At 40.4% G+C, this 12,248-nt stretch overlaps 2 protein-coding genes across 6 annotated transcripts in view; one reads left to right on the forward strand and one right to left on the reverse strand.

Annotated features, from left to right (window-relative positions):
* Nucleotides 1-3,615: 3,615 nt before the first annotated feature.
* LOC109959471 (F-box/LRR-repeat protein 6-like) lies at nt 3,616-5,233 on the reverse strand. Its single transcript, XM_020598877.1, is given in 3 exon segments — nt 3,616-4,346; nt 4,348-5,068; nt 5,164-5,233. Coding segments are annotated over 3 exon segments (1,365 nt in total). The 3' UTR covers nt 3,616-3,772.
* A 1,020-nt stretch (nt 5,234-6,253) lies between these two features.
* The window catches only part of LOC109959505 (roundabout homolog 1-like), an 85,166-nt gene continuing 79,171 nt past the window's right edge, over nt 6,254-12,248 (forward strand). For 4 of the 5 annotated variants that reach the window (XM_020598931.1, XM_020598933.1, XM_020598934.1 and 1 more), the window contains exon 1: nt 6,255-6,916. In XM_020598931.1, the coding sequence (XP_020454587.1) occupies nt 6,856-6,916 (61 nt within the window). In that variant the 5' untranslated portion in view covers nt 6,255-6,855. Of the gene's footprint in view, nt 6,917-12,248 lie in introns of all 5 variants that reach the window. The other variant, XM_020598935.1, reaches the window with a different exon arrangement.

Consider the following 12,248-nt stretch of genomic DNA (forward strand, 5'->3'; position numbering starts at 1 on the left):
GAGTCTTTTGGCACACATTATTTTGGTTTGTGCATGTTATAATTTAATTTATGAATAGAGGGCATAATATTTCAGGCTGCATCAAAAATTTAAAACGTAAATAATAATCTTCATTATTCATTTGTGACATTTACTCACTTTCCTGTTGATTGTAAAACTTATGTCAGAAAAAAAGTAAGCAATATTGTACTTTTTTAATTAACATGTTGTTGGTCCTATACAAACAGATACAAGAAAACACAAAGAGAATCATGAGGCCATCACCCAAACACCTGCATCTGAACAAGACAACACCGCTGGATACAGAGGTTTGGACCATTTGATAAATGTGATTTATATAAATCCGGTTGATATGAAGCACTGATGTTTGATATAATACTGTTCATTATGTTGTTGTTACTGCAGCATGTATAGTCAATCAAAAGCGTATCCTTGCACCTTTTGAAGTCAAAGGATATAGTTGCATGTTACAGCAGAATATGTTGTCAAGTCTGTTTTTCTGCCAGAATGTTTTATCCAGTGTATTTCTTCTATTTCTACTGTCTACTTTTGTTTGGGTTTCATCATGTAAAATAAATCTCTAAAATAAGCCTCAGCAAAGCCAGCGGTCAGAAAAGTGGTGCTCCATGTTGTGCTGACTCTGTGTTTGTCCTCGGAAAGCTACAACCTTAAACCCAATTCCCAGGAAGAGAACTGTGTTTCCTCTTGCTGACAAAGACATTAATACCTCTTAAAGCCAGCTCAGCAGCTGTAGTCCTCAAGTGTTGTGTCCAAAGCCAGCACAGTTCAATACCAATCCACAGTTCAGTTCCCTTTGTTTTGACATTTCATGGTATAGGCCCTGACATAGGATGTGCTGGGATAAAACGAAGCTAGACATTTAAGAGGTCTCTCTGTAGCTTTTACAGACAATGGCAAATTGCATCTTATATGCTGAACAGTCTTTCTGACACCTGGATCACACTGGAGTTAAAACAAAGACAAAAATAAGATTCAAATGATTACAATTCTGGCTGTTTTGGCAAGAAATGTCATCATCTAATGCTTCAGATTGTGTTTCTTGATCTACCTAGTTCCTCTTTCAATATAGGAAGCTTTTGTTTCTCCATACATAAAATCCTTGTAACACAGCGGGAAAATAAAATTGACAGTGAGACACTGAGAATTTGAAAGGATGTCCAAGACTTAGCAGCTAATAAGACCATTCGGATGGCAGCCAGTTTGGAGGAGATCAGGAAAAGAAGGAGCATGACTGTCTGTCATTTTCTTTCAACATTTTGTATGACCCCGAGCAATGGTAGTGATGTACACTGAGATGCACTGACAAGCAGGCAAAGATAAAATCAGGCAGAGGCAATTGAAAGACCTAAAGGCCTGTCACAAGTAATAGGAAACTGGGAGAGTGGAGGCTCAGCCTGGAAAATAATGGGGGAAATATTGTAGTGGAAGAAAAAGACAATAGCAGTGATGTGTTACATACAAAACTACCCACTGATATGTCCACATCGTTCACTTGCCTGATATTCTGATGGCAGATCTGGACACATCATTTCAGTGAGGATGATTTTAAACCTGTCACTATTTTTAATGGACAAAACAATGACTAATAGTGGACTAGCTGAGGCCAAGCTTATTGCTCCGTGGAGATTCTAAATTATTTATTCCTTCGTAAATTTTTTTTGGATTTGGCTTTGTGCTTTTTGGAGACGTTTTTTCCTCTGACTTAAAAGCAACTGGAGAGCCAGTTTGGAGAGAAATAAATAAATATAGGTCTCAGTGCTTGGCAGCATGTCCCCGAAATTCTTGCCATTTTACGCCATGTGTTACCATGAAGGTGCATAAGTCTTTGTGTCTATTTTTCACCATCTGTTCCTGGAAATATTGGTGTTGGAGATCCACTGGATTGTGACCAGTTGTGAAATGCAAGACAGAATTCATAGATCCTACAATTAGCTGTGTGCACAGCAACTATTGTTAGGGCCCCATAAGCAAGAGCTCCACTGGTGAACCCCTAGCCTCTTTATGCTTGTCATTTGTGATTGTTTATTTCAGCTATCGTATTCCTATTAATACTATGAAATGCAGTTACTACATGAGCAATACTGTATTGTCCTCCATAGTGCTTTTGCAGTCATTTGGTCACAACCAACTGGGCTGTGAGAGTCATATAATGGAGATAATATTTACTTGGAAGGAAATGGAAAAAATGTGAACAGAGACTGTATAGGGAATAGAAATGCAATAGCAGTGTGCAGCAAAAATGTTTTATTGAATAACAGGGGAAATGGCAAGATAAAGCAGCTGTGAAGTGGAGAAAAGAGAAAAATGCAAAAAAGGAAATGTGGGGAGAGTGGAAGATGTTCTTGAATGCAAAAAAAAAAAAAAAGAAAAACTAAAACAGAATGCATGCTTGTGGTGGGACTGTAATTTGCTATATTTTACTGGCTGTTTACAAACTGCATTCAGTGGTCCACAATGGGCAATTAAAGGATTTGAGGTGAGAGGGCACGGACGGTTAAAATAATAAACTTTGCTCAGTCTCCATGTGGCTTAAAAGACCATCACTATTTTCTGTGGTGTGTGAGTGAGACAGGGAGTTTGAATTTGTTTAAATACATAACTCTCTTTTTTCTCCTGTTACTACTTTTATCCAAATATGCAAATGAATTTTCAAGTGTGTGTTTTATTGCATTATGCATAAACTTAACTTGGCATATTGTTGTAGTATCATGCAACTTACTATATCTTATTCTTATAAGCCTTTGGTGATATCAGAGTGGAGTGGGCAGAATTAGGGTGCAAGCAGAGGTTTAAAATGATACAACAATAACGGAAGAAACCCCCGACAGACCCCGGCTCTTGGTGGGCGGCCTTCTGCCTCGACCGGTTGGGGTGAGTGGATAGAGGAGAGACAAAAGAAGAAAAGCAACAAGACACAACAATCAAACACTGATCAGGTCGATGTGGCTGGTGACTGCTCGTCAGAGACGTAGAGCTCCAGGGCCAGGGCAACCTGCAGAAAGGTACAGGGAGAGAGAGAGGACACACTACGGGAGAGAGGAGACACAAAGTTAGTGACATGTAATGATGGTATATAGATGCATGGAGAGGGGAGGAGAGAAACTCAGAGCATCATGGGCCCCCCAGCAGCCGAGGCCTATAGCAGCATAACTAAGGGAAGGCTCAGGGTCACCTGATCCAGCCCTAACTATAAGCTTTATCAAAAAGGAATGTCTTAATTCGAATCTTAAAGGTAGAGCGGGTGTCCGCTTCCTGAACTGAGACTGGGAGTTGGTTCCATAGGAGAGGAGCGTGATAGAGCCTTGTCATTAAGGGCTTTGTATGTTAGGAGAAGGATTTTAAATTCTCTTCTGAATTTTACAGGGAGCCAGTGGAGAGAAGCTGATATGGGAGAGATATGATCTCTCTTGCTAGTTCCTGTCAGTACTCTGGCTGCAGCAACATTTTTTTTACAATGACATCTTAAAAAAAATATTTCAAACATTTGCTATCATAACTTGGAATAAAAAAAAGTAAAACAGTTAAAAATAACATACATACACAACAGAATGTTCCTGTATTTTTACAACTGAGATGATTCATTTACAGTAAATGTATTCAGTTCAACATTCCCATGTCACCCCTTGAGCTACATGTAGGCGGTGCTTTTACTGACAATACAGCAGCAACAGCTTTTACATAGGATTCCAAAGCCCTCGAGGCATGTCTAAAGACATTTAATTATGCCTTAAAAATTGGTTTAAAATCACAACTACTCCAATTTGTCCAGTAGCTGTTGAATGTCTTTTTGGCCACGATAAATTCTCTTCAATCCTCTTGGAAAATAACAGCAGGATGAAAGGTTGAGGTAGTTAAGAGTGGTCACTTGGCTGATGACTGTCCTAAGGGCAGGTGGGGTGATCCTTGCCCCACTCAGATTCAGTGAATGTAGGGTGTCTCTTTCATTTGCCTGAGCAAGGTAACTCATTGCTATCCCTAAGTCCTCCTCAGTAAAGAGCTGATTTACAATGTCAAGCTGTTGCAGTGTCTGACTCCGCTTTTGGGTCACCATGTGGATTCCCTTCTTTGGGGATGACAACCCAACATGGCTGCTGAAATACTGTGCTCAAAACAGGCACTCAAGCTCAAGACAAGGTAATGCTGCGAGACCCAACGGAGTTATTCGTGAACAGCCTTGCAGGTCCAGCACCCGCAGCCTTGTGGAGCCAAAAAGAATGTCCCACAAATCTCTGTCTGTCAGGTAGGAATAAGAAGTGGTTGCGATACATAGCTCCTCCAGTAACGGGAAGCCCGACATTGAATCGGCACCAGTTGTGACGAGGTTGGACATTCAGCATCCGGAAGGTCTTGAGTTTAGGGCATGCCATCTGTAGTGCCTGGATGCAAACAGGAAGTTCACAGTCTTTACTGTCAAGGTTTGTGTTGACCTCCAACAACTCAAAATCAGGACACTGTCCTCTGGTTATGGCCATCAGAGGTCTCTCATACTTTAGTCCATGAGTGAACCAGATATGCTTGATCTGGCTCCCATGATTTTCAAGGCACTCCAGGAGACCCTCAGCCTGAAACTCTGAATGCTGGAGATTTATGCTTTGCAGAGACCGGCTGTGCAGACCAACGATGTGGAAGGCCCTTGCTGTTAGGCCTGTGCAGTAAGACAGTGTGAGGGAGCGAAGGTGAGGGCAGAACTGCGACACAACCTCTACTGCGTAGTCAACATTGTTTTTCCAGTGACAGAGAAAGAAGCTTCGCAGCTGGAACAATCTGTTTTCTGCCAGCCAGTTAAAACTCTCCTTTATCTTCTTCTCAGTTTTATGGAGCTGGCTTTTTCCTGGTGCAATCCAACAGTAACCTACAGTGACCTTACGCCACAGAACTGAACTGGAGGCAGCAGCGTTCCACAGACGACAAACTCTCCCCACCCTGCATAAAAATGGTACAGCACCATCTTGGGTGATCAGCACCTCTTCAGGAAGACACTGACCCCATCTGTGGTCTGTTTCTTTCTGCGGCACCACCAGAGTAGTGCCCGCTTCTGTCTTGGCAACTGGATTATTAGCCAGTTTAGGCTTGGCACAGACTGTCTTTTTTTCTCAGTCTGGTTAGCTTTTAACTTTCCTTTAGATAGTTTCTTCTTTTTACTTCCCTTCTTCTGAGCAGTCCAGGCTGGGGTAGGATACTGAGAGGTACTGCTTGATATGACAAGAAGCATATCTTCCCCCTGATGCACAGTGTAGTGAAGCTGGGCAGACTTTATCTTTTTTTAGCTTCTTTGCTTTTGCATTTGTTGGTTCACCAGAGGTCCTCTTTAAAGATGACTTCTTCAGCTTTGGTTCATCTGCTCTGTGACCTGATGTATTTGAAGTGCTTGGTGCACTAAGAAAAAACTAAACTAAGTGTTAAGAAAAAACGTGTACTATATGTAATGCACACAGTAAAACAAAGCCTTACACTAAACAATGAGCTATTTCCTATAAATAATCTTCACACCAGACTGTGCTGCAGCCATGCAGCCAGCAGAGGGAGTGCTGGTCTGCTTAAACAAAATACATCTCTGAGCTTTACCTCAAGATAAAAGCAGCAACTATTAACTTTAGAATGGATGACTCTTTCTCAATTCAAGTTTTATTTCATTTAAGTGGAATATCGTTCAGGTTATGCGATTATTGCCATACCATTCTTGATATGAGGACATCATTTGTTAGGTAATTCATTGCTAATACACCTAAATGTCATCTAATTTCCCAGAGGTCAAAGGGGAGAAAGACTGATCAATTTTTCTCTTGTGAAGAAGAAGAAGCTCAATGTTGCTGCTGCCCTGTGTGGCTCATTACAGCTTTGTTTTCCTATATGTGCTGCCTGAGCTGGTCCCTTTAGGTTTTAATAAGGACGCAGTGAAAGTGCACGTGTTTCTGTTTTGATAGGAGCATAAAAATAGTATAAATCATTTATGGTCACTTTCAGAAGTAGACGCGATAATATGTGTATTTTTGACACATAATAAATTATTGCACTGGGGCAGCCAGGCTGCTGCCAATCAGTAAACTAGAAACAAAGCTCGAAACAGCTTGACTTTCATTTGTGGGACTTCATATTGTGGCCCATTGTCTGCAATATTTAATCTATTTGATGTGGAACTTTTAGTATCCATGCAATAATTTGGATGTTTTTCTGCATTTATTGGGCTGCTGTGGTCTGGATCTTTGTCAGAAGGGACGATCTTGATGCAAAACCTAGCAGAGAGGATGGTGAATGTATGCGGTTAAACGGTGCCTGACTCGCAGGAATCTTCCTGCACAACAGAAAAGCCTCTGACTGGGAAAACCAAAGTAGCACTGAGCGCAGAGACGCACGGCGCGTCATCGCAGCGCCAGTCCCACGAAACCGTGGTAAAAGGGGGTGAAAACTACACATTTAAACCATCAAAGTTAGTGCAACTAGATGCTTCTTCTCTTTGGACTTTGCTCTCTATTCGCTTCTGAAGTGGAACTAACAGCGAATGTGACCACCGACCGACGAATTCCACGAAGTTATCTACATGTAGAAGTGAGGAGTTCGCGAGGACCGGGTGAGAAATCCGAGAGGTGCTGAGTGGATTACATCTTGAGTAACCCGCAACGATTCCTCCAACAGATGTGAACTTTGATTCAAACAGAAATTCACTCCTCGAGGACCAGCTCTGAACATTATTATCTGTAATACAGCCGAGATTAGGAACTATCCTCCTACCAGTTCTCCGGTTCATCGGTTCTGCAGTAGAAGTTTTGATATAGATGAAACAGACAACAAATAACGCATTCTAACTGGATTTACGCCGGTTCCAGCTGCTCTTAAATGATGCCTACCTGTTTGATGGGAATTTGCTATTTACTGGCATTTCTACAGATTTGTTCAGGTATGGGTTGTTTATTGTCAAGACATAGCTTATTTTGTTATGCTTTGTATGCGAGAAGTTTCCAAATATGTGCTGCATGAGTAGAAATGGTGATTTAAATAGCGATGGTGCATTTGTTAAGTTTCATCTGTCCTAGCACACTGCGGGTATCGGACACCGTTTCCATGTGTAACCAGCTGTATCAATATGTGGCCCCTGGCCCGTTCTGCTGGTTGCCAGGTTGTTGAAAGTGACCCATTCATCAACATCCCCTGCCACAGTCCAGTGAAACACAATATCTTTTATTACACGCCAGCGAACACTCATGACCATAATAGGTGTCAGAATGAAAGAACTGAGGCACAGAGCAAAGTTTATGTGAGAGCATGTTTTGTACATTGAATAAGATCACTGGCATGATCAAGTGCATGTGAGGTGTCAAAGAAGGGCATAGGTTATCATCCTCAGCCCTCAGTGGGTGCAGCTGCTGATTATTAAGTAACAGTGAGACTTCACTTGGAAGTCCCTTACCAGTCAGACCGGTGAGGGTGTGTTCTTTTCACTGGAGAGAAATAAGGCTCTGTGCGCTGACAATGTAATTGTTCTGTGTGATTTATTAGTAGACAATTCAATTAACACTCTAAGGTTGAAATAATTCTTGTGCACCCCAGCTGATACTGTATAGCAGGTGAGTCCTGAGGTAAGATGTTTTGAAACCAATGAAGTGATGGCTAAAAATTACAGAAAAAAAACAAGAAACTAAAACAGCAATAGCAACAAAAGAAGCATTCTTAGGACATGTGCCATTTATTTATGCCATAAATGCTGCTGAGACAAACAGACTATTGCCAAACATCATGCTCACTGGATGAAATCTGAGACAGAGACGGAGAAAAAGGCTTTGTGTTACTCATATTGTGTAGTAGGCACTGTGTCGGAGGGCTAAGGTTCATTCCAGGAAGATTAACTCAGACATAACACTGATATAACCCTGTTTCTGCAGGTGGAGGTTGGGCTGCACATCACCAAAGAAGAGTCTTGAACATTTGGACTGCTGACAACATACTTTCTTCTAGATTTTATTGGTTCACACATATTTTTCTTTAGCCTTTATCACAGCTGCTACTAGCCACTATGGCCCAGTCAAGCACCACACCTTCCAGGTGTATCCATACCCCTAATATGATGTACAGTAACACTAGGTATAGTCAAATAGATGCGTAGTTCTGAAAGATCGGTTATCTTCAGCCTAGATCTTTGGATAAAAGTCCACACCACTTTTTGAAAAACACATTTTAAGATAACAGTGGATTCTAGGCTATGACTTTAGCCTGAAATTTTAAACAAATTGAAACATACAAAATTATATTTTGGTCATAATATTCATTAGTGATATTAAAAACTTTCCATGCACTTTTTTGGAGCCACGGGCTACAATAATCAAGAAAAAAAATGAATGAACTGAAAACTGAATTAATGAAAAGTCCTCCCTCAGATTCCTTGCAGGCACCAGTTTTACTTAATCTGCAAGACAAAGACTGCTGTCAGTAACATTAGCAGTGGTCACAGACTGAACAAAGAAGCAGTATGTTTTCAGCATTAGAGCTTCCATAAATGTTTGACACATACATGTCTGATAGCTTTATTTGGTGCTGGACTTCCTTTCCTTGGTTGAAATACTTTTTCACACTTCAAAATATAGGTGTTTTTTCACACCATTATTTTTGGATTTAAAACAAACACAATAGGGTTTATTTATACTTTCCAAACCAAAGATACCACTCAGAGCTGAAGTGGTATGGATGTAGTACAGACTTTTTACCAACTGTTTTCTAATTTTTCAGTGGTAACTCAAAAAAGGAAACACACTAGGCTTTGCCTATCCACATGAATTGGACAAAAATGTGTGTGACACCAGTTTTCCAGTTCATTGCTCCCAAATTTCCAAACTTGGTAACCACACAGTTCAGGGGGTTTCAAGAGTACACAAGGAGGTTTGTGCTTATGCCACAAGTATTGTCCTGTTGTCTGCTTTTTAAACCAGTTCAGTGGATCAGACTGAACAAATGCTCACTGATTGGCCAGACACTGCAGTTTTAACTTATGTGACTTATGAGAGATAATAGATGTACTTGGCCATGACCCTGTTTAAAGCCTTGTTGTGGCTGTGTTTGGGTTGTGCATTTACAGCATAGCTATCCACCATAGATTACAGGGGTTTTTGGACACCATAGCTGGGATAACTGCCAGATGTTCATGCCTGTCCTTGAAAATGTTCCCTGCTTAACACATTGCAGCCAGAATTATTACATGTTTTTCCAAACTACTTGTATTTAATGCATACCCAATCATTCCCTTGCATGGTAACATCAAAGGAACAATGGTCCATCATTAAAACATCAAGTGGTGCTGTTAAGTGACTTCATTGTACTCAGAATTAAGTGAAACCTGGAACTCCCCTTAGCTGAGAGTTTAAGCTCTGCACAATAAATCTGCCACTGCTAGGTGGATGATACATAATAATCTAAATGATGGCCATTAAATGCATATACAGTACTCACTTTGAAATGGCTTTGTCCCTTTTATCCCACAGATCATAATGATGCATCCTCAGAGTGATGCTGTGACTTGGCTCACCAGTCTACCTGCTTTGTTGGATGGTCTGTAAACACTGTTTAATAAGTGGCTCAAGGGGAAAATAAAAAAGGCCCATCCTGTTATTCATTGTTATGATGGTTGTCTCACAGCTGCAGTTTCATAGTACATGATTTTGTTAATATGTTCATAACTGTACTAGCTAGGGTAATAACTAGGATCATTTCTGTAGCAATAACTGACCAAAGTCCTCTGAGGCTTATTTTAATTTTATAGACCATCGTGTTCATGTGTTGTCAGTGGAGAAGTAGTACCTGTACAAGAGGGGCTCAGAGTCAAGCGGAACCTAATTTCACCACTGGTGGGTGCAGCAGTTTGACTCAGACATCTGGCTTTCCTGCTGGAGTTAGCTGCACACAGGTCAGAGTTCACATGCACTTATACTGTTTTGTGACACTTGTGGCTGCAAGAGGGTGACATTTTTTACTCAAACTATTTCCCCACATTTGTTACAGAAATCCACCTTCCCCCAAAAGGTGGCCTGTGTTGTCCCCTAAACTAATGAGACTTTGTGAGGGTGACAGTGAAGAGCGGAATCTCACTACTATGAGGAATTGTTCACTGTGGATGATGGTGCTAATAGGACAGCTTTGTATATGCTGTCGAGGCTTCCTTTGTTTGTTGGGTGAAACTGTCAGATTCCTTTTGTTCTTCTGTAGAAATAATGTGACTAATATGCTGGAGACCAGTTTGCTAGGATGTTTATTTGCTGGAGCTAGGGGTGTGTGACAAAAAAAATGATATCTGGATATTTTCTGGGATTTTGCTGGTAACAGTAAGCAGACAGTATTCTGCATTCTTCAAAAATGTGTTTAAGTCTAATATTGTACAAGGCCGCTCTTGTTAATAGGGTGGTAATTGTTGCTGCTTACCAATGCTATTAATGGAAACAATATACTGTATTTAAGAAAACCAGGTCTTATTTATTTACTTAAAACTGGAGCATTAATGTAAAACAGTGCACAAACATTGAAATTACTTTTGCAGAACGAATCCACTAAAGTTTGCTGAGTGTGTTTGTACCTTGGCTGGCTTAGTCCCGTCATTGACAGCTGACTCCCAAAGCTTTTATATGGTGAGTTCTTTACAGTAGCCAGTTTCCAACTTAGTTTTTTAGTCCATCTTTTCAAAAGCCAGACTACTGTACCTCCATGTGAGTACTGTATATATGTATGTGTGTATATATATATATACAGTATATATATCCTCACACATGTCTCTCCTAGTGGAGAGACATGTGGTATGGGAATGAGGAATGAAGAAATGTATTCACAGTGCAGCACTTTTCTGTTTCATTCTTACAGACTTTGAATCTGGTAGCATGCTAAGTTGTCTCGCTCTTCACTGCTGGACGTGACTCTGGCACAGCTTTCAGCCTTAGGTGGGATTAAAGTTTAAACTATTTATGTCTTTCTCATCCATGCATGGGATTTATCAAAGCTGATTTGAGGGTTATGTCTGCATCTACAGGATTTACGCAATCAGATGAAAATGTGAAACCTTAAATTATGTGCTTATCTATCATACAGGACACACATGCAGCAGTTCATGTAGAAATGAGGCCTGACAAATGAACATTGTTTGACACGTCTTTTGAGATCACTATTACTTCAAATATGCCTATAAGAAATTTGTCCACTAGAAAATGTTGAGCTAGAATAACTGCAACTGATCTTTCTTGTCTCTCAAACCCCAACAGATGTTGCTGGAATAGTTTTCTTCTGACTCAGTTTGCATAAATGCATATGTAATGGTGTTATTGTAAGCTTGTTTTTGATGTGTGTGTTTGGATTGTTTCCTGAAAGCTATGATTCATAATTGCCTCCTTTGTTTACCCACTGTTTTGCTGTGGCGGTGTGAGGCTGAGTGTGGTTACCAACTCTACTGAAAAGAAGCTACAGAAAGCTTTAACAGGTGTCTGTAGGTCTGAAGTTCACAGGCCAACATGTTTTCACAGAGGTACACAGATACTGTGCTTACACAGTCCCTCACACACATATACATGACTTCTAATTCTGAGGACGATCTATTACTACCTGCCTGCCTTACAAGCAGCTTCCTTGCCTGTAGGATCCTAGGATCCTCCTACACTCGTACTACTTGCTTCAACCTTTCATACTCAACCTAAAAAAATGGTATATACACTTTAATCAGTCGGTATTTCCAATCCTCAAGGTTGACAATCTTATACTAAAGCACAGTAATGTCTTGATTGAGTGCAACAGCAAGTCAAGCATGTACTGTAACAGATTAAAAGCATAAAAGCATAAAATATTAAATATGAAGTCTCATGGTCACTGCCACCTCAGTAATGTATTAAACCAAGCAGATTCAATTTGTTCTAACCAAATACTTCTGTCATTTACTGCAAGTATGTGTTAATTAGACTGATAAAATGTGGTTGTGTCTACTGTCACAGATCACATCATACTACTGTCAAAACAGCTGTATGACAGACTAACACCAGACATAGCTAAATTAATTTTTGTTATTTATAAGTAACATCTTGTGCTTGTCACTCCAGATTGCTGCTCTTAGTTCCTCATAAAACAATCAAGAGATTCTAACTAGTAAACCACTAGCTGTGCTCATCTGGATAGACTAGCTTCTAAATGCAGAAGTTCCCATGGGGCTTGCTGTTCTCCTTGGGCTGTTTGTACTTCTTTGGCCTTAGTTTCCTCTTCTGAGGTCAGTGTCC

The sequence above is a fragment of the Monopterus albus genome, unplaced genomic scaffold, assembly GCF_001952655.1.
Source record: "Monopterus albus unplaced genomic scaffold, M_albus_1.0 scaffold39.1, whole genome shotgun sequence".
Classification (NCBI taxonomy): Eukaryota; Metazoa; Chordata; class Actinopteri; order Synbranchiformes; family Synbranchidae; genus Monopterus; species Monopterus albus.